Here is a 26,776-nt window from a genome sequence, read left to right on the forward strand (position 1 = left end):
TGAGGATTAAGCGGTGTATAGATAATGAATGGACATTTTGACAGTTTTTGGGAAAAATGGTCAAGTAAGGTGATGAAGCAGGAACCACCTTGAGTCTGTTGATTTCATAATTTAGTTGTGTATATTTCTATTTGCAATGTATTCACAAAATTATATACATGGACTATGACTGTGAGGCGTTCAGGGACCCTGAGGGTAAAGGGTCAATTTGCACAGTTAGTAGTGCAGTCTTGGCTAAATTACACCAAGAAGAAAACGAACTGACCTGCTACTTAACAACAAGCTACATAAAGTGTTGTTTTTTCATCTGTAATTTCTTTTTTGCATTTTACTTTTTAATGTTCTTTGTTGTGTTGTGTTTTCTTCCCAATTTATTATTCAGCTCTGCTTCCGTTCAGCAAGAAGCATTTCTCCAGGAGGATTAAATATTTTAAGAGGAAACTGACACAAAACTTTAACAAGCCAGAGAACTCACAAATTATGTTTTTTTTTTTTGGAGAAAACAAAAAAAAGACCTGAAGTCCCTCTGAATGTGAAGCGGTGAAGCTGTTATCAAGCGCTACAACCACTAGAGAGCAGCCTTTTCCTTATTACTGCTTCATCTGGCTGTTCATATTTTCAGCAGTGTCCCTCCTCTGCACACATTCACACTGTTTTCCTTTTGTATGTGTCTCCATGAGTGTGCGTTTAAAACTACAAAGGGATTTTTCAATGTGAGAAAGAGTGAAAAAAAAAAAAAAAAAAGTGTGACCATATGCTCTCACTGGCTTGTAAATCATTCTGTGGACCGGTGCCAACTTCAATGAGAACCACTCCACCTAACAAAAGCCTCATCCTCCCTCTCCGGCTCTCAGATCTCCCGTACAACAACAACATTCAGCCGCACAATGCCTTAAAACCAACACTGAGCTCAGATACCTGTCCACTCGGTCGCAATCAGCAGGGAGTTGATGTGAAATAAAATCAGGCAGAGACAAGGAAGAGCACAGAGGAGGGGTTAGATAAGGCACACATATTAAAAAAAACTAGATGGATCAAATGAAAAGCAAAAGCAAAGACCCCTGAAGCAAGCTTCACAAACCCTCACAGGAGGCGGCGAGACGGAGAGAAAAAAGTGACTGGCAACAAGGAAAAGAAGAAGAACACTAACAAGGGAATAACAACAGGAGGAAGGAGTGACAGAGGCCCTGGTAAGATATGTGTTTTCCTTTTTTTTTTTTTCCAAGCAGTCGGTGGGGATAGAAAATGACTTGTTAGGCTGTAACAACTTCCTCAACTGAAAGCTGAATGTTTTCTCAGTGAAATTCAACCCTCAGGTTCCTCCGTGATGGCAAATTATTTTCTTTGGTTTTACTGGAGACTCAATGAGCTGCTTTGTTTCTCGCTTACATTGTCAGAGAATGAGTGGAAAAAGAGTAATGGTCAGTAAATTACAGCCCAGCAGGAGGAGGAATGAGAAAAATGCACCTACAGACAGAGCACTGATGGTTTTTGAGCTCTGTTTGTTTCTCAGATTTGAACTCAAATGTAATTGATATTAAGGAATTAAAGAGGATGATATTGATCCCTTTTTTCTCTCTCTCTTGTTTTTGAAATCCCAATTAGATATATATATATATATACTTCCTGGGTTTTGCGGATTAGATTCAGTTTCAGTTCTTATCTGGGTGTACAGTAATAATGACTCGTCTTGTAATTTATAATCAAAAAAAAAAAAAGAAAATTATGTTTTTTAACCTCTTAAGACCCGAGCTCTTGTTTGATATGCATCTTTTAATTTCTCTCATAAAAAATATATAAAGAAAACATAAATATATTTTTAAAAAATAAAAAATATTTTTAAAAAGTAAAAAATATTTATAAAATTAAAACACATAAAAAATAAATAATAATAATAAAGTAAAAATAATAATACAAATTTTTAAATTAAAAAGAATTAACTGCTGTATTAATATAACCCAAAATGTGATGTCCACGTGTGTGGACACCAGATCTTTAGATGTTAATTAACTTATTTGTTTCAATGGCTTGCTTTCTCTGATGTTTCAGCACTTTGGTTGACGTTTCATGCTGCTTGGATGTGCTATTCAACTAAACTGACTTGATTTGACTTCACTGCTGCTGGAATTAGATGCAGAAATGTCTGATTTTTTTTCATTTTCAGTCTCTTATATCCTCTACAGAGATAGCAAGTGTGGCTATGAGATCAGAGTGATTTGGCTCCACATTTCCTCCCTGTAGCCCAGCAGATGCATCAACCATGAACCTGAGCTTGATGTTTGCCTTGTTTCTGCTCCTGAGTCTTCAGTCCCATACAGCGGTGGTGAGTCTAACTTTGTGTGCCCTAATCGAATAATGTTATATTTAGATTTGGATCTGAGAGCAAATTTTCTTAATATGCATTTAAAAAAACTACAAACCAGATGTGCTCAAAGCAAAGTTATATTCCGGTTTCACAAGGGAAGTGTTCATGACCGTGTTAGTAACTACAACCAAAAGGTTACAGATCATTTGCTGCTCCAGTCATCAGTTTGTTTCCCTGCAATAGGTGTTATTAAAATCCACAGTTATGAAAGTGTGGCTCCAGTATTTCGGTTCACCTGTTTTCTATTTGATCTGACTCTGGGGGCAGATGTGGACCTGGCGCAGACTACAAAGTTTCTGAAAATATAAGTTTGGAATTGGAGCGTACGAGGGGGAGATGGATGTGATATAGGATGCATACCATTTTCAATGTGGTTTCGTATAGATGTTTTGGATTATTTATTGCCGACTGACTTCAGGGAGAGCAGACGTTCTGTTGATGATTCAGATAAGAGGTTCATAATGAGCCGGTGATTTTTACAGTGATAGATAAGTTTAGGGCATGCCTCTGGAATGAAATATAAAAACATACGATCCTTTCATCCTGTCGAAAGCATAACAGGGAACTTTCAGAAAACTCTATGTGTCTTTGTGTTTCAGGGAGGCAGAGCCCAGCGCAGACAGAGACAAGCTGAGGAGAGTCTGAGACCATACATTGGCAGAGTAGAGCCAGGTAAGACTTTACAGTGAAGGAATGCTATCCATGACTGTGTTTCAGCTGCACAGCTCTTATAGACGCAGTGAGATTTACTCCAGGGTGTTGGCTCTCTTTCCAAATGTGCAACACAGCATAATGGACTGCAGGAAATGTTGTTTTTCCCACCAAAAAAATGTGGTTTAAAAAGTATGTTTCAAATTATTTACATAGTTGGTCATCCGAAACTGGCAGGGAAGTTAAAAAGCCAAGCAAAGGGAATATGTGTTCCATAAAAATGTGATGAATGCTGCCAAAAGTGTTTTACAGTGACATGTGAAATGAAAAGAATGATCTATACAGTTATTATTCTTACATAAATATGCAGATGAGAGCAGTAAATCACTCAGCGTACAGTTTAGAAGGAAACACTTGTTTTAATCAGTACATGCAAAATGTGTTGATCACTACCAGGATCTGTAATCTGTAGAAAGGATGTGTCTCTTACTGTGTGAACATTTGCACTTTACTGGCATTTTGGGAGCAAGAGCTACACATTTAGCAGTCATCTAAAAACCGACAGCTTGCGTTTATTCCTTCACCCTCCTCTCATCAGTCATTTACTTCAGCTTTGCATCCACCTTTCCAAGATAAGCTTTATGATTAACAACAATCTGAATTGGTAGTGGAAGCTGAACAGGCTTCACAGAAACAACACACAAGTGATGAAACTGAAAAGTTCCTGTTTTTTCCTGTTTCAGAAAAGCTTTGTGAGCTCCTGAAGTGCCACACACCAGTCGGATCTTGGTGCCAGGTTGTCGAAGAAAATGGAATCCGCGTCCCCAAATGTGTTTGTCCTCAGTCCTGTCCGCGGTAAACACACTTTTTTTCCCCTTTTTTTTGTTCTTTTACCAGCGAATCTTCTTAATTTTTTTACTGTCTTTGATCTTGTGCATCATACACATACAACGCTAAAATAAGATTTTGGAGTAGAATCATAACACACAGCACTTCATTTGCACATCCATGTCATCCTCACGCATCGCTTTGCATGTGGGCACTGACTTGTGCGATCAGGCAGAGGGCACCAGTGTGCAGCGTTCTGGGAAAGACCTATGGGAACGAGTGTTTGCTTCACAAAGAAGCCTGCAGAAAGAGACGCCGCACTGGACTGGCTCACACAGGGCCCTGCCTGGGTAAACACACACACACACACACACACTGCATTAGATATTACACAGGATTTCCTCTGTGTGCTGCATCCTCATAAATGAGCTGTTATCCCTCTTGATCAGTCCCCAAGGCGAAATGCACCGAGGAGGAGTTAGGCCAGTTCCCATACCGTCTCCTGGACTGGTTCCTGCTCCTGAGTCGTATGGGGGCGTCGTACCCGCCTTCCGCTCCGCCCCAGAGCTGCCTCAGCCACACCCAGAGGACCCAGCTGGCTCAGGTAGCTCTGACTTCACACTCTGAGTGAACCTGAGCAACACACTGGCAAAGGAGAAGATAATTGCGAAGCAGTAAACATGATTTATGGTCCACGATGACCTCAGCTAAAGATGATGCAAATCAAATCGATATCCACAACAAACTCTAGTGCTAAAGTAACTGTGGCCGGAAGAAAAAAAACTCCCAGTGTAACCGAACCCTGAACATTAAGTTGTTTTTCACACCAGACGCCCATCATCGTGCTGGTATACAAACTGGCCTTCGCAGACTGTCTAGCGACTGATCGATGTTAACAACCTACCGTAAGTGGCAAGTTCTTGTGTTGCTTGTGGTGAAGCCGTCCACACGCAGAGGCAGGGGCTCTCAAGAACACCACGTATAAATAGGATTTGGTCAATAATCACTAAATTATTCAATAAGCTGGTGAATGGAGGGATAACTTAATATCCTTTTACCAGCCACCTTGACCTCGTGGCCTCAAATGAATTAAAACGAAGGCTCATGCATTATTTTGATGGTTCGGAAGCTGATATACAGAGTTCTGAAATGGTCGTACATTCAAAATATATTATGCGCTCTCACCCCTTTGATCATAATTTGTGTCCTTCGGTGATGTTAGATTGTTAAATTCTCATTAGTGCCACTGAAGCTGTACAACAGGTGCAATATCGCCTAAAAGTCAAATAACACAACATGTCAACACCTCATAAGAATGGCACCATTCTAATTTTAGTAGTTGCTCTTGTGTAAATTTAAAAATGAATGGTTTAAATGTATTATTTTAAAAATACAGGCCTCACAGTAGGAACTCCATGCAACAAAAGTCACTTCTTATCTCCACCTTTATTCTCGACGACAGGATCAATCGTGGCAAATTTCTAAAGTGACGTTCTGCCCTTCCTCCGTTTTATTTCTCTTTGCTCGAGGGGTCCTGTCGCTCCACTTTTCTCTTTAGAATAAGTGTTTTATTGGCTTCGATCCGGTGACATACTTGGCCAGGTCAGCGTTTTTTTCTTCTTTAGAAGCTCTTGTGCGGTTTTGGCAGTTTGTTTCCAGCTGTTCTCATGCTGGAAAATTCTTCTTCTTCCCAACTTCTGGAGACTTGGAGTCATCTTGTCAGCCAATACTTTTTGATATATCCAAAGGCACCCGTGGTAGTCTCTGTAGATGTTATGTCCCCGATACCTTTTGCACTGATGCAGCCCACCACTGTTCTTCACTGTCAGGACCATGCATCCACTGTGGTTCATGCCAAACACACTGGACCTCATCTGAGCCAAACAGATTTACCTTTGTCTTATTTGGCCAAAGAATGTGCTGCCAAAATTCATCCGGCTTCTTTTCATGTTCTTTTACAGCTTTGTCTTGCATTTTTGTTCACTATGGCAAGCATGGGTGTTTTTTGCATCCACTCTGTCCATGGATGTTGACATTATACACTATTCTTCACACTGATAACATGTTGATAACCCCTGTGCCAAATCTATAACATGTGCATGTCTGTTTTTCAGAGCAAAATTGCATAATTCGCACACTGTCAGGCATCTGATTAGTCGTACTATGGTTCGTTTGGTACCTCCTGATTACTGCTGCGACTTTGTTTTGACTGATTTTTGGTTGACTGTCAATCTTCCTGCGCTCTTTTTCCATCTTTGTGAAATGATGCAATTGGATTTTTCAATTTGTCTGCTAATTCTCTTCCATGTGGAGTCGTGTTGCAGACATGCAGTCACATTCACAGTTGACAGGTCCAAAGTAAGAACGTTCTGGGGTTCAGTTCATTTTATAAACATGTTTATGCAATTCGGCTTATTGGATATTGGGCAGGTGTACTCAGTTTTGTTTCTATGATCACAGATGGATTCACTTTTGTTGCGTTGAATTTCTACTTTGAGGCCTTTATTTTCAATATAGTCTTTCTAAAGAATTTGGTTTTGATCATTCATAAGAACTCTACTTGGCAACTTAGATGTGCAACCAGTATGAGGTGATACGATTTTGAATAATTTAACATGTTAGTCATGTTGCTCAATGATCATTTCAGATAAGAGTAAACTTTATTAATCCTGAAGGAAGTGTGTCTATTATATACTGTAATTGGCCATCTATAAACCAAAGTATTGGACTTTTATTTATTTTTTTAAATACCTGTGAATGATGCAAGATGAAAAGTTAGGTGTCCACATGGTCTTCCTGCTAACACGGGTAACAGTGCATTTTTTATTTCACCTAACGGTGCAAGATAATAATTTGAACAGTTGCTTTTCCGCCAATATCTTCATCTCTGTTTCTCTCTCTCTCTTTCTTTAGCAAAGATTTACTTTATTGGACAAGAACAAAGATGGCAAGTTGAGCCGCAGGGACCTAAAGAAGCTGCATTATAAGAGGATGCCTCTGGAGCACTGTGCTACACCGTTCTTTCAGTCAGTCCTACCTCCTCCACCACCACCACTTTCACATTACAAGGCTGCTAGATTCTTTTGTGTGATAATTCAGGAGCACATCCTGTCATAGCAATCACATATACGAACTAATGACCCTGAATGTTGTTTAGTGCAGGAAGTCAGCAGGTTTTTTCTGCAAATGCAATCACGGTTAAACATCTCCGATTTCATGATCAGTAGATAAAATCTGAGTGGTCAAGACCTGTTCCTCGCTATGTTCACATCACCTCGGGTCACGCAGAGGCTCGTAATTAAAACCTTCTGTCTCTTGCAATATGTTATTTTTCAGCTAATTACTGAAACACCAAGGGTTAAAAATGTCACACTGCGATACATTGCGCCTCCGCTCTGACCAAGCTGCACCTCCCACCATGCTGTTCTCGCTGCACGCCGTCTACCCATTCATCCTCCATGCCAATCCATTCTTCCTGTGTCCTCCTCCTCCCTAACGATCCCATGACCACTCCATCTCTCCATTAACTTCCTCCGAGCTGAAGCATTTCCTCCCCCCCTCCTCCATCCTCTTCCTACTTTCCTTTCATCTTTCCTGCAAATAGATTTATCCTCAGCCTCCCCTTTTTCGTCAATCCCTCACTCTTCCGTCATTCCTTCATCCTTCCATCTTTTTTCCTCCTCACTCACACCCAACCCCTCCTCCCCTTTTCTCTGCCAGTCTGCAATGACAGGTTTTGTGGGAGCAGGGCCGGCTGTGTCAATGTCAAGCCATTCCCAGCAATGATAATGTTTATTACCCACTGTGTCTCCCGCTGCTTATGGATTAACACAAATTGAAGGAGTACCCTTCAGAGATACCGCTGCACGGTGAACTGAAAGACAACGGCTGCCGTGGATCCCCAGTGCAGTTCTTTTCATACCTATAGACGTGTCTTTTAGCTCTATCGGTGCATCTCCTGTCATTTTTTTTGCGTGTACAGGTAACAGGTGCACGCGTGTAATTGAATGCATGTGTTTCTGTAGTCCTGCTGTCGCCCGTTATGAGACCACCATGTGTCGCGCTCTGCTGTGTTTGCAGGTCATGCGATCGTAACAAGAACAGGAAGGTGACCCTGCGTGAGTGGACAACCTGCCTGGTGGATCAATCTGAGGACTGGTTCTACAAATTCATGTGTTAGTCACTGCTCCTTCATTAAAATGATGGATTAAAGATCCTTTTATTGTAACAAGTACAGTCCTAAATCAGAGGTTGTCTACTGCAGTTTAAAAAAAACACAAAGATCACAATCATTCTTAACATTTTGATCAGTTTTACTCTAAAATGACATCTAAACTAGGATTCTCCTCCTAAAACAACAACAATTTGCTTCAGTTTAAGTTTAATATTGCACTTTTACAGACTTAATGGACGGACAACCTTTTAAAAATAGTCAAAACACATTCACTGGATATCAAAGATTGTGATTTTTTTTTAAATTTGACATCAGGAAAATTAACCCCTGATGATGTTTTTAGGTTTATTTTAACAAACCTTAGACAGCTTTAACAGTTAGCCATTTCCACAGGCTTTATTGTCCTCTAATGACAAATAAAATAGTTTATCCTTGGTATCTGAAATATCCAGATCTAATTTTTACTAAGTTTAAGATTAACAATTATGGACAGTTTGAATTTCCAATAGTTTAATATGTTTTATCATAAATATTTGGCAGTAAAAATCCGAATTTGTGAAGCTGAAATATGACTTGAAGTTGACCTTTAAAAGAAAAAAGCAACCCTATAGATGGCTTTAAGTGCAAAATATTTCCCTTTACTATTCATTCAATTTGTCAAGAACTTCAGTGTTACCATTAAGTATTTAATGGTGATTAAATTTCATAATTAGGTCTTCAGTTTTGCATAATAATCAGTTCTTAATGGCCATTATTTATTTCCCTGGAGTTACTATTACGCACATTTTCTCCAAACTAAAGATAATTTCAAAGCTATTTTTCTTAAAATATTTAGCTTTAAAAAAAGCTTTTTTTTCTCCAAGTTAGTTAATCCAATTGTCTACAGTACTTCTGATTTGCCTCACTTATATCAAAGGCGTTTCCAATTCAAGATGATTTTTTTTCTGTTTGTTTGTTTTATCCACAGCAATGAGAATGGGTTCCCGCAAGCTGTGTCCTACGATCAAAGAGAACTACCTCTGACATGAACAACGGCAACCAACTCCTGCGTCTCTTTTGTACTGACATCATCGCGGTTACCTGGTTTAACAGCTGCAGGGTTGCATCTCTGCACACTGCTCACTCATCTGTTTCACTGCTTGTGATACGGTGATTTACGAGATCATCAAATCTGAAAGTCTGCTGGTTGTCTGCGCGTCGGTACGTGCGCTCAAATGGGACAATTAAATGTCTGGACGGACGGACTGACTGCCAGTTACATTAATTGTTAATTACATTTGCTGACATTTGTACAATTGTGCTGTAAAAGAGCAGAGACAATAGGCAATACTGAAGCCAAATTACATGGCACGCTTTGAAAAACCAATTAAAAGGGAGGGTGACGGCAGTGCAGACTGTCAGCGTGATGTAAAGAGAAAGACAAAGTAGATGGGAGATACAGATATGGGGAGAAGAAACGCTTAGCGTGAGATGACGTGACCAGAGAAGAGACAAAGAGATAATAAAGGGGGTGAAGGGGAGAAGTAGAGAAAAGTGTCATAATGCAATGGAGGAGAGAGAGAGAGAGGGGGGAGAAAGAAGGGGGAGGCAGAGTGACTGAAGGAAGGAGAGAGAAGTACAAAGTGTGTTTGTGAAAGATGGGAGGAGGTAATGCACTGTAAATGGGAGTTGAGAGTAATGGAGTAATGCATAAAAAATGGATCAGAAATGAGGGAAAGACTGAGAACGGAGAGTGAAGGGGGGGAAGGGACGGCCGGGGAAGCAGGAGGAGGAGAGGGAAGGCAAGAGAGACGGTTTCGATGCTGAAAAACAGTTTTTCATCGCAGCCCGCCTTGTAAATAGCATCTCTGGGCACGATGCAGAATATGAAACGCTTGACCTCTGTCAAGGTCAAACAAAACTTGCATAATGCAAGCTCGCTGACTTTCTGTGTGCACGTTCCATCTATAATACATGCTGCTCTATAAACTCTTGTTGCATCTTGTTTGTTTGTTTACTGTTTTGCGTCTGCGTGCAGCCGTACCCGTGCTGGTATCAATAAGGGGGGATGTGTGTGGCCCGGGGTGGGCGCCTTGATATGACTGGTTTCTCTGGACTAATTAGCCTTCAAATCCACCCTGCCTGCAGGATGAGGGGGGAGAAAGAAAGACACTGGAAAAAGGAGGGAGAGCAGGAGAGAGATTTCAGCACTCGATATAAGATGCAGATCCAGTGCAGACGCGAGGACTAAAAGATTGCTCGCTGTAGATGTTTTCCTCTCCCCAAAAAAAATACTAGTGCGTCATCATAAATATCAAAACAAGATGTTTTCGTTCCATCAGATTTTCAAAACTTTTGATAAAGTGGAGTGGACCACTGGAGGGATGCAAGTTCGCCTCGGTATGCGGAGGGGGAAAAACAAGCCTGAGCTGGGAGGAGGAGAGGGAAGAAGAAGGAGAACAAAACTGAAGAGATTAACTGTACTGAATAGACATGAAACTGTATTTGCTAACGATGAGTGACCTGCGGAACGGCAGAGCGGTTGGTCCTGGCTGGCTGTGCTTCCCCCCCCCAGCTCCTCGCTACTTCCTCCTACGGTTCTCCTCAATCTCTTCTTTCTCTCCCCGGGGACTAGTCCCTTTATCCAGCAAGAAATAAACAAAACGAGTAGTCGGGGCCACCCCTGGAGGTCCAGCACAGCTTCCACACCTCCTCCTCCTCCTCCTCCTCGCTACCCGTCTTGGTGCTAATAGATTCCCTCTCATTACCTCTGGACCACCTTCCATCCCCCCCCCCATCCAAACACAGAGTTGTAGATTGACCCACCTAATCCTGCTTCTTGTCACACCTCCACCTCCTCCTGTCCTCCAGCCTCCCGTCACACCCCATTTGGATACGAGAGGGGAGGCATATCTACGTGCCACCCGCCTCTCTAACCTTGTCCCTTCCTCCTCCTCCTCCTCCTTTAGGTGCTGATCAGTGATCTGATCTGGCTTTGCTTGCATCTCCCTCTTTCACACACTCTCCCGAGGGACTCTGACAGCACAGGAGCAGATGGGCGGCTGGTGATGACATGTTGTTAAAAATAAAGATTCCTGTTAACCCGTTGTCAGCTTGCACACCCCCCATTTCATCTCATCCCTCTCTCTCTCTCTGTCAATCTCTCACCATCGTTTTCTCTCACTCACTGTCAATCCCTCATTCTCCTCCGACTTCCCCCCGTCCATCCATGTAGGCCGCTACCGCAAAACCAGCTAACTGTGGCGGCGAAAGCACGCAGCTCGAGACCCCCCCGACCCCCAGAACATGATATTTAATACATGGCTTGTCATAAAGACAGCCTGCTTGCATTATGCATGGCTTGTAAGCACACATCAATAATAGATGAAAAGGCCAGTTTTGCAGTTTCTTTTCATGCAATTACGCCAAATGAAAATTTTACTCTCACTTTCTGTCGCTTTTTCTGCGAATGGAATTTGTCCTGTGACTGTATGTTGGTAAATTATTAAAAGGCAACACAAGAAGAGAGTAGAGGAGGAAGAGGAGGAAGAGGAGGAGGAAGAGGAGGAGGAGGAAGAGGAGGGAGGGGATCAAAAGAAAATATTCAAGCCGGTCAAGATGGCAGTGAAACACAGAGAGGATGTGTGTGAGAGAGCTCGTGTCACCCTAAAGCTTGTTCATCCATTCCAGGTCTGACAGATGTCCAACAGATGTCTGAGGAAAAACACACCACGACGTGATGCTCAAATCGACTCGGAAAAAAAAAAAAAACAGCACAAAAGTTGTCAGAACACAGCTCGTACGCAAAGCGTGCGGTAATCTCTCCAAGGTTAATCACCACCCAGTCTTCAAAAAAAAAAAAAAAAAAAGGCACCCGCCATATCGTGCTGTGCCAGATTGCCGACTTTCAGAACTTCTTAGCGACTGTAAAGTGGGCCAGCGAATGGAGAGAAAGACTGGTGGCTTTGAAAGAGAGTCCAGTCGCTGTAAAGGGTCCTCACTTAAAAAAAAAAAAGAAGGACCAGTTGTGGCCACTGAAGTGATACATTTATTAATAGCGCTGCTCATGTGCCACTTTTTTTTTTTTTTTTTTTAATTCTTCTTTGAAGTGATTTTTTTTTTTTTTTTTTTAATTCTTCTTTGAAGTGATGTTGGAGGCAGAAAGAGGCAGAAAGAGATAGAGAGAGACCGGGAGGGTTGGAGGGTTGGGGGGGTCTCTCGGATTCTCGTCTGCGGTCAGACAATATTCCCTCTGGGTGGAGTGGGTCCCATTCAGAGCGACCTCAATAGCCCTACACTGAAGTATCCAGTGAATGAGCGAGAAAAGGCCCCCATCACAGAAATGGGGGGAAAAAAAAGGGGGAGTTAGCACACTGCTCTTTCTATTTTCCTGATGATATTGATTAAAGAGCTCAGGAGAGGGAGCAGCGTACATGAGGCCCACCATTGTGTGGAGATGAGAGGGCTGGGTGGGGTTGGAGAGCTACCGATATGAATGCCTCCAGTCCTCCGAGATCCACACTTGACCTGTAGGTGGAGGACAAGAAGCCTTCAATATGGCCGTCCTGTCTCTGTCTGCTAGGTTCCCAGTTTAGTATGTCGTGTCCGCTGCCAACTGCAGGGGTGCAGGTTTTTAATTTCAGCTCCACGGATAGGTGGGTTCACTCTGAGACCAAGCTCCAGCAAACACAAAGTCCTGAACTGCTGCCAAAGTGCAACAATATTCTATAACTTCAGCAAGACTGCAGGCATGAAGTGTATAAAGGCTTTTATAAAAGATAGAATATTTTGGGAAATAGCCTCATTATTTTTTCTTAAAGCATTAGATGTAAAGATTGACACCTGTCTCGTGTGTCTGCAGAAACGTAGCTTAGCACAAAGACTACAAACACAGTCAATTGTTTAAGCTGTATTAAAAGTTTGTATTCAGACTAAACAGATGAGATCCTGTATAATGTGTTCATTCAGGAGCTATAGAAGCAAGTGTTTTACCTTTTTGGGAGAGTCAGGCAAGCTTTTCGCTTGCTACCAGTTTTGATGCTAAGCTGAGCTAACACTTTCTACATCTAACTCTGAACTTTTTAACCAGGATGAAACTAATCTTATATGTAAGAGGACAAGCATGAACTGAAATAACAAAAAATAAGGCCTATTCTAGTTTGGTGTTCAACTATGTATATATTATGTGAGTATGTAACAATAAATAAGGCATTTTGCTGCAATATGATGTGTCCACCATCCAAGAAATTACACTACAGTAAGGAACTGCAATTATTTCTTTGCTCTTATTTTGAAATTTATAAACCCGAATACTGAAAAAAAACATACAAGTAATCCTCATATTTAAAACTACATCCATCATTTCTGAGTCTGTGTTTTAACCACTTTTATGTATTAATTCCAAATTACATTCTCACATATTTGTTTATTTATTGAGGTGAATTTGCGCTTGGAAGTGATGTCAGTGATGATACACAGAGTAATTATTTACTGTATTTTCTGTGATTTATTAGATGACGATCGGTTGTGGCAGAAGTAGGGGGTTGGGCCAGCTTCAGCAGAAACCATGACGGGAAACGTGTAGAACGTGACCTCACCTAAGACTTAGAAATCCATTCATTATCTATACATCACTTAATCCTCACTAGGATGGTGGGGGGCTGGAGTCTGTCTCAGCTGACTCAGGACGAAGGCAGGGGACACCCTGGACAGGTCACCAGTCTATCACAGGGCTACACTTAGAGACAGACAACCAAGCACACTCACATTCACACCTACAGACAATTTAGAATCACCAATTAACCTCAACATGTTTTTTGACTGTGTGGGAGGAAGCTGGAGAACCCAGAGAGAACCCACGCTGCACGGGGAGAACATGCAAACTCCACGTGGAAAATCCCAGGCATCCTAACCTGAACGCGAACCGGTGACCTTCTAGCTGCGAGACAACGGTGCTAACCACCGAGCCACCTTGCAGCCCTAAGACTTTAATCAATCAGAAAAATAGGGCTGCTCAGTGGTGAGCACCGTTGCCTCGCAGCTAGAAGGTTGTCAGTTTGCATCCCAGTGAGGACATCCAGGATCTTTCTGCGTGGAGTTTGCATGTTCTCGCGGTGCAGCGTGGGTTCTTTCCGGGTTCTCCGGCTTCCTCCCACAGTCCAAAAACATGTTGAGGTTAATTGGTGATTCTAAATTGTCTGTAGGTGTGAATGTGAGTGTGCTTGGTTGTCTGTCTCTAAGTGTAGCCCTGTGATAGACTGGTGACCTGTCCAGGGTGTCCCCTGCCTTCACCCTGAGTCAGTTGGGATAGACTCCAGCCCCCCACGACTCTAGTGAGGATTAAGCGCTGTATAGATGATGGGTGGAATTAGAAAAATAAAGACAACAGAACCATCTGCTGCAGTGTTTTGTGATTTGGACTCCTTTGAAACGTGAGTCAAAAAGCAGAGTGTAAAGGAAGGCCACAACAGAACCAAACCAACTACAATCCAATGAAACCATGAGATGAATGACTGCAGTTATCCACATTTGATAGCTAAACTGTGATACAGTAAACAATAAATAATCATTTAAAGCTGTAGCTCTGTACTGCACACAACAGTGTAGAAAACAATATGAAGCGATAAAACCTCGCAAGGAAAAGAATACAATTATCTTACTCTATTTTAGGAATGGAGAAAAAAAAAGCAGATAAATTGTTGTCAAATCAGAATTGGTTTTATTGCCAAGTCGGTTTTCACATACAAATAATTTAACTTTGTGTTTCAGTGCATAAAGCGAGTGTTCCAAGTCAGTAGCCACTAAGTGTTACAAGACAAATAAGCATCAAGGGTTAGGGTTAGGATACAGTTCCACTCTTTTAATTTAACATTTAATTTATTTTACAGCCAGGATGTGCGCTAAATATTTGCATAAATCTATCAGGGGTCTAATAGGCTGCTCCTCCATTTAAACATGTTCATTTAGAGGCAGATTAAGCCACTGACTGAGCAGGCGATAAGGGCACAAAGACAGCGTAACCTCCAACATGCCGTCTGAAACCGTCGATACAGATGTTATCGGGGCGGCCAGACACTGGTGTATTGTGAATGCATTTAACTTTTACATCACCTCCCCTTTCCCTAACGCCGCTCTTCACAACACACTCTCTCCCTCTCTCTCTCTTTCTCTCTCTCTCTCTCTCTTTTCTCATCACCACCCCCATTCAGCGACCTCACCGTCAGCCCCCTCACACTCACCCACTCGCTCCCTCACTCTCAGATTGCACATACAGATACACAAACACACACACACACACACAGTCACACATGAGTCCATTTGAATTGCAAGTGAGCTCTAGCAAGGAGGAGGTAAACAGAGGGAACAAGTGAAAAGAACAGGAGGAAGGAGAAGGAGGAGGGGGAAGAGAGAGAAAGAGAAAAGAGTGGCAGAAGAAGGGAGAAGGAAGCTTCGCTGACTGGATGACATTCACACTTGTGTTCAGCAGGACGAGCCTCCACGTGTGAAGGACTGGGAGTGAGGAGGAGCGTCTGGGGAGCCTCGCGCCGCACCAGGGGCGCACCGGAGCCGGGAGAGCCCTGAAGGGACACCTGAGCCCTGAACAGACACCTCCTGAAGTAAGGGGGGAGCTCATGGGAGTCAGTGGAACACCCGACAACAACCTGCCGTCGCTCCTCCTCTCCTCGCAACCGACTCTCATCCGTCCCCCCCTCCTCCCCTCCAACCCATCTCTTCTCCTCCTCCTCCTCCTCCTCCTCCATCCTCTCTCTCATTTTGATCCCATCCCTCACTCCCTGCACCAGAGAGGGAGAGCGTGCACTGAGAGAAGGTAAGGGGGGATGCATGCATGCATGTTGTCCTTGCAAGAGCATGTGTGTGTGTGTGTGAATGAGTGCGTCAGCGTCTCAAATTTCAACTGGTTGTGTAAGTCAGCAACTTGTTTCTTTGAATCAGTTGTTTTTGTGTGTGTGTGTGTGTGTGTGTGTGTGTGTGTGTGTGTGTGTGATCTCTGGAGGGTTAAAGAAAAGAAAAAAAAACTGGACAGATGCAAGGTACTTTAACTGTGATACCATCACATTTGTGCAAAGGTTGTGGTGTGTTCTCTTGTTATTTTCAAAGAAAAGTGTGAGTGCAGATGGAGCACAAACAGACACAAAGTAGGAAGAAATGGCATGCTACTGTATAAAAGTGTGTGAGAACAAGAGGCACAAAAGGGACAGTCAGGAAGAAGGGTTAATGTATTCAGATGTACACGCAGCGAGGTAGAAAATCAGCCGTAAAATCCTATCAAGTTCCATGGTCATCGCATGTTACACCCGCCATCATCTCTTCAACCCCCGCCGTGAATCACAGGCCGACTTCTCTGCCCGTAGTAGTTTGAGGAGGAGGCGGAGGGGAGGGGGGGACAACGGATCCTGCAGGGACCACCCCATGCCATTTAATCTGTCCCTGCCCACAGATAACAGAAGGCAGATGGTCCTGCCAGAGCCCAGGGAGATAGAAGATAGCTAATACAATGTGCAGACAGACAGCACACACAGCACTCAACCTGTCCCTCTGAAACCGAGCCTGCATCAACTTCTAAATAAGGAGGCCAGATGAAGTGAAAAAGCAGACAGGAGAAAGGAAAAAGAGAGAGAGAGAGAGAGAAAGAAAAAGATAAACAGAGCAGGGCTCAAGTATCTTTAATTAAAACCCAAACAGTTTCCAGAATAAATGCAGCCAGTTGACAGTCTGGGATAAACATAATAGAAAGAGGAAACTCAAATAGAGCTGAGCAGTGAGTGAGCGGGACCATCAAAGTCATGAGCTCCTGTGTTTAAAGGAGAGTGTGTATTTATTTATAGAGGGCGGTAGTTAAGTTCACTAAGCTCCCTCTCTCTGTAAGACCCAGCCTTTTTGCCTTATGAAAATTCAATTGGCCATAATTTGCTGAGGAGCCGTATGCATATTTTATCAGCGGGTGCGTTTTGAAGAAACAAGCCCGCCAAGCTTTTTTGTGTCTCATCTTGAAGATTGAATGAAGCCGGGGTGGAGTGGTGGTGGTGGTGGGAAGGAAGAAGAGGAGGAGGAGGGGGGGAGTGTGAGAGGAGCTGTGAGGTTGTGCAGCCGTCTGGAAATATGTGACACGCTGGACATTTGGCACGGGGTCTAAAGTAAACACCAATCAGCTTCATATGGCTGGCTAAAACTCAGAGACAAATTCATTGCAACCTTGTTGCTTGGCAATCTCCTCTGATTCCTCTTTTTTCACTTTCACTTTCTACCCCTTTCCCTCTCTCCGTCTTCTTCCCTCTAATTACTCCAGGATCCAACATCCTCCTCTTCTTGCTCTCCATTTCCACAGCCCTCCCTTCCTCTGCCTACCCCTTTCCTCTCCTCCCTCCCATTTCAATCTGTTTTTCTCTCCCGCTGCATGTCTCCCAGTTGAAGCTTTATGGGTCGTTCACTCCCCTCTTTCTGTGCAAGGATAATGAGCAGGCGCTTCTGTGCGACTTTGTAGCTGTGCGACGGTTTGTGAGTTTGGATGTCGGAGCGTCCCGGGGCCCGCAAGACTCAGATGTACCTTCTGTAGCTGCCTCCGTGGTTCCACTGTGATTGTCATCTGATCTATAGGGCACGGCGCTGACATAATACACCTTGTTAGGGGAAGGCGGGGAGTGCGTTTGTGAAGACTGTGTGACTTTGAACAAATGTGTTTTCTCCCGGGAGGAAGAAGAACACTGAGACCTGTAATCATCTACTATCACTAAATCACAACCACACACCCACATATAGACACACACACATTAAAAAAAAAAAGACAGTGAACCAGTAGAATAAAATAAAAGAGAGAAAGAAAGACAACATCTGACACTCTTGTTAGGCATTGCATTAATCTATGCTGATTGGATTTGACTGCATCAGAGCACCTCCAGGTGTTGTTTGTGTACCTCTCTGCACACCAGCATGGCGTCACTTTCTCCTGATAGCACGCCTGCTAATAACCGTAATGAAAGATATTTGGAGAACAGACCCATTTGAACCCTCCAACTAAAAATAGAAATGTAGATGTAAAGGCATCGACTTCAGAGCGATATTAGCAACCCACTTCACACTTTGAAAAGTGGTGCGATGGGTGATTTTTTACAGTGAGTGTCAAGCTGTGCTACACACACACACACATCCCAGAGTAATATAGCATGGCAATTTCTTTTCCCCGGCATGAATAATTCTGTCTGAATAGGATAGGATGTTTCTTCATATCAATGAATCATCAGCCGCTACAGCTCTTTAGTGTCTGTGTGAATGGTACAGTAGGAATTTAACTAAGTGTGTTTGAGTGCCTGACTGTGAGTGTGTGTTACTGATGGGCTCTGATTGATGTTCCTGACCTTTCCACCGTGCGTTTTTCAGAGTCTGGGAGGTATCCAGGACGTAAGGGACTGAGGAAAGTCAGAAGAGTACAAGACAGAAAGAGAGCAAAGAATCAGCCATGGCGCTCACGACCTTCTCCTGGTGTCTCGGTGCAGCTCTGGCGCTGGTTTGGGGCTCCTCGTGGCCCCAGGTGCACTCAGCTCTGGCACCCGAGAATGAAGTGCCGCTTCGCCCGACTACGTGGTTACCGGAGGGAAAGATCACCTCTGTAACGCTCCCTAAAGGACGAACCCGCAGGTAACAGATGGGAAGTATTCGTGTGGCTTGCCATTAGGGCTGCACCAAGATTATTTTTAATATTGATGAATCCGTTGATGAACGAGGTGCTGTGATCAGTGGTGGGAAAAGTACTTAGAAAAAGGAGCAGTTGAAAAACACTCCTTTACAAGTAAAAGTCATGCAGTTAAGTTTTCACTTAAGCAAAAGTACATAAAAAGTAAAAAGTTGTGCAGTTCAGAGTAAATTATATTCCATTATTCAACTAGAATTAAGGATCCATACATTTTTTGCTTTGCTTTGATGTTTAATGTAAAGCCAAATAAGTTACAGTGGAGTAAAAAGTGCAATATTTCCCTTTGAAATGTATAACAGAGCTGAAAAATACCTTAAAATTTGCTTTTCACTACTGCTGGGATTTGTGTTCATAAAAAGTAGTTAGCAAATTAACAAATAGGTCAAAAGAAAAAAAAAGAAGTGATGGGTACCTGCTTGAAATGCACAGTTTTTACAACATGTGGCAGTAAGTGAAAATATAATCACACAAAAATGTGAATAATGGCAATCTGACTGAATCTTATATGAGAACAAAATCATAATAAGATCCATTTAAATACAGTTAAATAACATAAAGATTAAAATACATTCAAATTAACACATATTGTCAAGAATGTTGGTTAATTTCTTTTTGAGATGGGGTCCTAAAACTGATCAGAAAGGTAGGAAAGCACTCTAGCATATAACATATATCACAGTTCTTCAAATAAATCTATCCAACTAATTGTCCCAAATCTAAAGTTACTCAATTTCTGACTATTGGAAAGAGAAAACGTCAAATGCTCACGTTTTTCAGAAGCTGGAACCATCACATGTTGGTAATATATGCCATCAAAGATTATAAAAATGGATAAAAACTGCACTTTCATCATACATGATATCTCAGTATGTCACTTTTTTCTACTGAGACTTGTGTCTGATGCAAATGAGTCACTGATAATCCAAACAGAAAACAGTTTGCTTTGTTTTTGCAGCAAGTTAAACTCCCGCGCATGGAGCTAAATATGTTTTTCAAACTCACCCTAAATGACTCGCTAACAGCGAGAAAAGTGAACGTTTGTCCTCACTTGCACTTCACGAAGCCTCATGGGTAAATCCTGAGGTCTGCTCGTCCTTCCTGCTTCACTAACGTGTCACCAGTCATTCTCCATCGTCACCTTTCTGGAGACAGAGGCTGATTCCAGCTCCACTGTTGAGAGAGCAAGAGGAAGTGAAGCCCATTTGGCCTGAACCCGACACAACAGTGCCAGTGCTTGCTTTCTGAATGTGGGAGCTGAAAATTGCGAAATGCATCTCCCTGTGTGCAGCAGTCTGTCCACCAGTGCAGTCATGCAGAGCCACATGGCAAATAATGGAGAGAAAACACTGATTCGGAAATTAATCACTCTATTAAATAAGCTGCAATGTGCCCTTGAGAACGACAGTGTCGCACATCTGTTTGGAAACAAACGCCATCTGCACAGCATCATGAATAATTGTGTTTGTGCAGAAGTAGACCTAATATTTATTAAGGAACAACCATGCGGTTACTAAATTCTCATGAGTGGTGACTTACTGTAAAGGAATTCTACAAAACACTTTGAGTTGAAATGAGATCAACCTCAGAGATAAAGAATAGTGATAGAAGTGACATAAGACCAGATCGCCGCAGCGTGAATGTTAAAAAGCATCTGAAGTGCCATCAGTTATGCAAATCTGCAATCCAGCACGCAGTAACACTTTTCCTAAAACATCTGATCACAAAAAAAAAAGAAGAACTTAATAGTTTCTATGCTAAGCACGATCCCAGATGGTTGCAGCAAGCCGGCAGATATCCATCTGAAACTGTCAGTGCAGCCTTATCATCAGATTCCCAGGTCACCTCTCCTGATCTGCTATCAAACGACTGATCAGCATGTAGGCGAATAGAAACACAGGCAAATGTCTGAAGCGTTGAAATCGTCAAGTTTGAGTATAAAAAAAAGACTCCACTATAACCAGACCACCTTATCTAAGAATCATCCAACAAAATGAAAGAATGTTGCTCAGTGTGCACTGGGAGATATCTAGTCTTCCCATCATTCACCTTGCAGCTGAATGGAAACAGCTTGTTATCTGTTTGACATTCCCCCCCATGACGAATCAAACAACTTCTCGCCGTTGTCGTTGGTGCTTGTCCACAGGTTGTACTTCACGCTGAAGAAGAAAGCCCTGGCCATGTCGGTGACCGTGGGCCCCTGCGACCTCCCCATCGAGTGGAGCTTGGCCGCTCGCACCCTGAAGGACAAACCGCTCAAAAGCCTGCAGTGTGAGTGGAGATAGTAAGACCGCACCTCTGGACACCCTCTTTACCTCAGCTCCCTCCACATCTGGCTGAGCTAAGACGATCAGTTAGATGTGATCACGATTACAGAACATACAGGGATTAAGCGAAGGGCAGAGAATCTAATCGTTGCTTAAATCTGGATGTGTAGAAGAGCCCTGGAGCTGCTTTATGATCAAAATGTGCTGTATATGACATAGAGAGGATGACCAAGCTAACAGGCGATAAAAGCTTTGTTTTTATGGGTTTTGCATTGTTTGTTTGTCTTTTTTTATATTAGCAGCTTGGAGGTCACAGCTTTAATTTACTACCACTGTTATACCGCATTCATAGAGCAACAAACTGATTTCTATCAAACAATCATCTCACAGCTGAAGCCTGAGTGCCTTTTGAAAAGCGATTGTCTCCAAACTTGCAGATATTTTATCTCTTTATCAGCACAATGCGCCCATTTGTTCAAGTTCAAAGCACGGAAAAGGGCTATATTTTTTTTTAAATGCCACCCATTATCTCTGACAAGGACAGAGACAGTGAGTGTGATCATATCTGGCTGTCACATTATCATAAATTTTATCCCAGGCTTCGGATTTTAAAGAATCGTAAAACACACACCGAAAACGGCTGCCAGCTCCCAATCCAAATATTGAGTAAACAATAAAATAAAACCGGGCTCTGCAATATTCTGCGGCTAGCAAACCAAACTAATTAAATAAACTCAGAGGATTAAACTTACTATGGAGCTGCACAATAAGTACTCAAGCAAGAGCAATCAGTGCTCAAAGTAAACCAAAGTAATCACATTTCAAGACTATAAAAAAAAAGCCACAGATTCCTGGAAAAGAAAAACAGACCCTCAGACTGTTCCATGAGCATTTTTCCAGGTTACCTAAACAAGCTTCTCGACATGCTAAAATAACATTATGAAGTTATAAAATGACACATGAATCATTCAGACCCCGAGCTCATGGGTCCCCATTGCCAGCCTGAATTATTCACTTTGATTCTGTAACATTTGGTCTCATTTGAGGAGCGATTTTTCATCTAGTCGAGACATGAACAGTGAAGACAAGTGGTGGTGATTTTTTTTATTTTTTTTTCGTGTTTATTCGCCAGTTGCGTCATTCAAGTGACGAGTTTGTTTTTCAAAATGAGAACCCTTGAGGTTTGAATGAAAATAATGGCAACCGTTTTTTGAAGTGGCAGTTGACATTTTATGCATTTATCTGTTCTTTTATTCAGACTTTTCTATATATCAGCCAGGTTTCAGTGGGATGAGTTGTAGTTTTAGGTAGTTTGAAGTAGCTGCACTTGTAAATTAAAATATAAAATGTGCAATAATACACCCGAACAGTGTAATAGTTTTGCTTTCTTTTCTCCTGGTCCCTCCACATTGTTATAAAACACAACATTGGCTCAATAACCACTAAATAGAATTTCTGTTCGTTTGATCTTCATCGTTTTTGATTACAGCGTCTATTACGTGTCATTTAATTTCTATAATTCAATTATAAACTATTGTGGATTCAGGTAGAAACATGGAAGCGAAATATGACTTTTAAGAAAAGCAAGAATCAAATGAACAGTTTGAGAAAATGTAAATGCTGCTCTAAGCATGGAGCTGGAGGCGATTAGCTTAGCTTAGCATAAAGACTGTAAGTGGTAGGAAACAGCTAGCTGGGCCGGACGTTACTAAACTGTAACGTGTGTGTTAAATTTTCCACATCATAAACAGACATCTAAAAGCAAAAATTAAGCTTTTGCATAGAATTATTTGTTGAAATTATTTATTATTTGAACGCAGTGACGTGCTAGAGTCTCCACTGGTTGCCTGGCAACCTTGTCTGGAGGTGACACTAAGACAACTGTATAGATACCACATGGATGTGAATGTGGCATGGATGTCATCTGGTAAGCAGCTCTTCAAAAATGTCAACTATTTATTTAAGAATCACAATTAGCAGCCTGATGTAAGATCATCCAGTGTTTGGTCATAATATTCTAAGATCACTTCCAGACTGGTTTTAAGACATATCAGAATATTCTGCTTTGAATTATAATTAGGGCCCGAAAATTCTGTCAAATCATTCTGCCTAATTTAAAAGTCCAGAATCTATGAATACGCAAATATTAGATGCATTATATATATGTCCTACTTTCCTCAAAAGTCCATCGTCAGTGTGTCTACTGAAGGCTGCCAGTTTCCACACAACACTTAATAAGTTGCATCATATATTTGGTTTAGATTTATGTTGCGTAGCGAGAAGCTTCCTTTCTTTAGCAGATGAATGTAAAAACAGTCTTCTCGTGTCAAACTGTGAACATGCATCCTTCTGCTCACTGAAAGTCAAACATCCAAGTGACGCAACAATGAGCAAGACACATCTCTGACTTGATCAATTTCGCCTTTCCTCACAGGGAGCACCAAAAAGAGCACGCCCGAGGTGTGGTGGCGAGGTCCTGCAACCGAGGAGAAAATACACAGCTTCGCCGGCAACGCGGTGGACACATACAGGGGTCCTTCCTACCCTCCTGCTTCCATCTACATCCTGAGGCTGCGCTCCAAACAGCAGAACACCAGAGCTACAGTGTACCTCCATGAAGGCCTGGGGCCCTCAGGCATCTTCCCTCTGCTCCCGGCCGACCCGCGAGTTCACACGTTAGGTGTGGGCATGACCAGTGTCACCCTCAGCTGGGCGCCCAGTGCCTCCATAACGGACCTCCCACACACACAGAACAGCTACGACTACTGCGTCCTCGTCAACTCTCAGCAAAACTACCGCAGCCTTTGTGCTGCCCAGCAGAGCATGAGGAAGGAGAGCGACCAGAAGCAAGAGAAGAAGGAGAAAAAGAGGAGAGTGACGGTGTGGCCCATTTTGAAAGAGTGGTGGTGGCAGCAGTGGGACACTTTTCCTGAACCCCAGAGCTCTCCACCTTCCTCCCTCACTGATGAGTTTGCTGATCTTCAGTGTGCATGTCAGGGGACGGAGAGCGTCTGCACCGTCTCCGAGCTCCTACCTGACACCCAGTATTTCTTTGACGTCTTTGTGATGGACAGGCTGAACGGGACCAGTGCGGCCTACAAGGGGACTTACGCTCGGACACACGAGGAGGCTCGACCCGCGATCACCACGCTTCGAGAGGGAGAGCTGAGATGGGTGACCTTCCACGACAGAAGCTCCAAATCAGAGCAGTTCTTCAGTTTCCGTACTCGCGGTTGGCAGCAGAGCGGCCTCCTCACCTTGCAGAGCTGCGGTGGAGATGAGAAGGTCAAGGTTACCGTGTCGAGTAAAGGTCATGTTTTGACCTCACAAGCTGTGGGAGGGGACTTGGTGCACATTTGGCTCCAGGGAAGTCCTTCATATCTCATCCACTTGGAGCGAGAAGGTGCTACCGCTGGGCAGATCCCTGCTGCTAGAGACCCAGCGCTGCCAGGAGGACTGATGGCTTCAGTCAAAATGCAGACGTCATCAGCCTACCACCGCCGAGGGGTCCCATCTCTGCCCTCCACCTTGCAGATAAAGTCCTTCAACCGGTTGCGTGGTTGCAACAGCGTCACCCTGGCGTGGATGGGCACAGAGGAGAGGAGCCTGTACTGTGTGTACCGCAGAAAGCTTGGAAACCGTGAAGCGGAGACCACAGCTCTAACTGCGCCCTGTCTGGGGCCGGAGTCGCGCTCTGACACCGAGAGGGTTCTCTGCAAGTATTTCCAGGAGCTGAATCCTCGACGGGCCGTCACTACAGCTGTGATCGGGGGCCTGGAGCCAGGAATGGCCTATGTGTTTGATGTCTATCTAATGAGACGCTGGGGGATCCCTATCAAGTACGCCAGCAAGATGGTGAAGACTAGAAAGGAATGCTGAGCTGCCGCCCCCTACAGGAGGTTTTGAAACTGTCCCAATTTAGGGGAAAATGCATCAGCCATGGACATGCTGTTAAGACTGACCAAGAGAACGAAGCCATTTGACTGTTGTGGAGAGACTGTTACCATAACGAGGACATATTCCCTCTGGAGGAGCAATGGTTGTCTTCAAACTCTACTTACACGATTAGTGCAAGTGGATGGAAAGCGTATGAGAAAGATGTGCGCACCAGCAAAAGTTCATACCATTTACAATACAACTCTTGTGCTTTCGTCATTTTGTTTTTTCGTTGTTGATCATGATAATGATGTGCCAGTTGTCCAAGTGCTTATTTTGTGTCTGAGTACAAAGGACAGACGAGGTTCGTGATGACAGAGAGTCAATACAACAACAACAACAGAGACTGTGCCAAATATGCAACAGAAGCAGATGGGGCAATAATTAGATAACATCTGAGACAGGATGGCTTTGCAGTGTACATCTCCAGTGCTGCATATTGTACAGGCTTAGAAACACAGATGGGTGCAATCTAAAGATGCTAAGTTCAAAGTCGGTGTGTATCTTTGTGTTCTGCTTTCGCATGAAGCAGTGAAAAATACTTAGTGACTTGCCTCATTGTCTTTGATGTATTCTTGTGCTGCTTCAAACTCACCAATAAATACTAGGGTATCTGTATGTTCTTGACTGACTGATCTATGAATGTAAATTAGACTGTGCAAGGCGGTTTTCTTGCATCCAAATGGTTGCTTCGATTGTATTGTACTAGATTAGGCTTGTTGAGTACAACGCCTCAATAATTTGCGAAACTTAATCGTAGGAAAATTCTGCATTTTTATTTTGGTAACTAGATATAACTGCATTGGAAAGACTCAAGTTGAAATAATAAAAGGGAAATTTAAGCAGTGTTTCAGATAGAAGAACTGTGTTTTAAAGTAGCTGTGCATTGCCAGGCTAATATAGTTTGTCGTTTGTCCACTAATCAATTTTTTTATGTCATAACCCAAAGTCTGCATAAACAAGACCAAATATTACCTGCAGTCAGACATCACTGAATTGTTTTTGGCTGTCAGATTCTGATAATTCTATTTCTGAAGTGGGTCAAAGTCATAGAATGTGCAGCTGATTATAACAACAGTGTAAGGTTCAATTAAATTTAATTACAAAAGTGTTTCAATTAAAGTACGATTTAAAATGAACCAAATTCTAATATAATAACATATTAATTATCAGTTAATAATGAGATTTACCAGACTCTACACATATATTTTTTGCAAGTCTTTTTGACCCACCAGGAGTCAATTAACTAAAGCAATTCAGTGCTAGTTGGTGTAATTCTATGCAACCAACATCATACCAGTATATGCAGATGGGTGACAAATTAAGTCAAAAACCAACACAAAGTGTCTTAGTAGCGCATTGAGCCACCATTTGCCACCAGAATAGCCCCAGTGCAATGGCATGGCATTAATTCTACAACATCCTCAACATACAGCATCCTCTGGAGCTCTACTGGAGGGACTGAACGCCATTTTTTTCCATGAGAAATTCCCTCAGTTGGTGTTTTGATGACGTTGGTGGAGAGTGTTGTCTGACCCACTGGTGCAAAATTTCTTACAGATGTTTAACTGGGTTGAGATCTGGTGACTGTAAATGCCCAAATAGGTGATGAAGGTGATCACTCAGATTAACTTTGTATTCATTTGCACCTCCTCCCTCAAAGTGGACAAATGAATCTAAACTATGCCACAAAAATATAAATCAATATGTATAGAGAGTGTAAACTGGAGTAAAATGCCCCCTCAAAGTTAAAAGCCTTACTCACTGTATTTCCTCCTCTGACCATCAGTCAATATTCATTTCAGGTCCTTTCTTGGATGATAGTGACCTTACTAATCTTTAAGTAGTATTGAAATCATTTTACTGATCTG

General features: G+C 42.6%; 2 protein-coding genes across 4 annotated transcripts; both read left to right on the forward strand.

Moving 5' to 3' along the window:
- The first annotated feature begins 946 nt into the window (after positions 1-946).
- On the forward strand, positions 947-10,002 carry sparcl2 (SPARC-like 2). 3 transcript variants are annotated; one of them, XM_008297513.1, is made up of 9 exons: positions 947-1,190; positions 2,165-2,323; positions 2,965-3,037; positions 3,760-3,871; positions 4,076-4,194; positions 4,294-4,448; positions 6,758-6,870; positions 7,925-8,019; positions 8,986-10,002. In XM_008297513.1, exons 2-9 carry the CDS (start codon positions 2,261-2,263, stop codon positions 9,039-9,041), a joined length of 786 nt encoding a protein of 261 aa, XP_008295735.1. In that variant the 5' UTR covers positions 947-1,190; positions 2,165-2,260; the 3' UTR covers positions 9,042-10,002. The 3 variants fall into 3 exon arrangements, with proteins under 3 accessions (XP_008295735.1, XP_008295736.1, XP_008295737.1); XM_008297514.1 differs by having other exon boundaries at positions 2,184-2,323; XM_008297515.1 differs by having other exon boundaries at positions 2,242-2,323.
- An 8,469-nt stretch (positions 10,003-18,471) lies between these two features.
- Positions 18,472-24,848, forward strand: ndnfl (neuron-derived neurotrophic factor, like). The gene is made up of 3 exons (XM_008297518.1): positions 18,472-18,650; positions 20,849-20,973; positions 23,404-24,848. The coding sequence occupies exons 1-3, from the start codon at positions 18,472-18,474 to the stop codon at positions 24,846-24,848; spliced, it is 1,749 nt and encodes a 582-aa protein (XP_008295740.1).
- The last annotated feature ends 1,928 nt before the right edge of the window (positions 24,849-26,776 follow it).

This window comes from Stegastes partitus, unplaced genomic scaffold (genome assembly GCF_000690725.1).
Source record: "Stegastes partitus isolate 25-593 unplaced genomic scaffold, Stegastes_partitus-1.0.2 Scaffold1226, whole genome shotgun sequence".
Taxonomy (NCBI): domain Eukaryota; kingdom Metazoa; phylum Chordata; class Actinopteri; family Pomacentridae; genus Stegastes; species Stegastes partitus.

What these genes read in the sequence shown, in the direction of transcription:
- sparcl2 (XM_008297513.1), top strand. Translation starts at nt 2,261, where the DNA reads ATGAACCTGAGCTTGATGTTTGCCTTGTTTCTGCTCCTGAGTCTTCAG. An exon ending in TCACACAGGGCCCTGCCTGG is followed by an intron (nt 4,195 to 4,293) that starts GTAAACACACAC and finishes CCTCTTGATCAG; the next exon opens with TCCCCAAGGCGAAATGCACC. An exon ending in CTGGTTCTACAAATTCATGT is followed by an intron (nt 8,020 to 8,985) that starts GTTAGTCACTGC and finishes TTTTATCCACAG; the next exon opens with CAATGAGAATGGGTTCCCGC.
- ndnfl (XM_008297518.1), top strand. Translation starts at nt 18,472, where the DNA reads ATGGCGCTCACGACCTTCTCCTGGTGTCTCGGTGCAGCTCTGGCGCTG. An exon ending in CCTAAAGGACGAACCCGCAG is followed by an intron (nt 18,651 to 20,848) that starts GTAACAGATGGG and finishes GCTTGTCCACAG; the next exon opens with GTTGTACTTCACGCTGAAGA. An exon ending in ACCGCTCAAAAGCCTGCAGT is followed by an intron (nt 20,974 to 23,403) that starts GTGAGTGGAGAT and finishes CTTTCCTCACAG; the next exon opens with GGAGCACCAAAAAGAGCACG.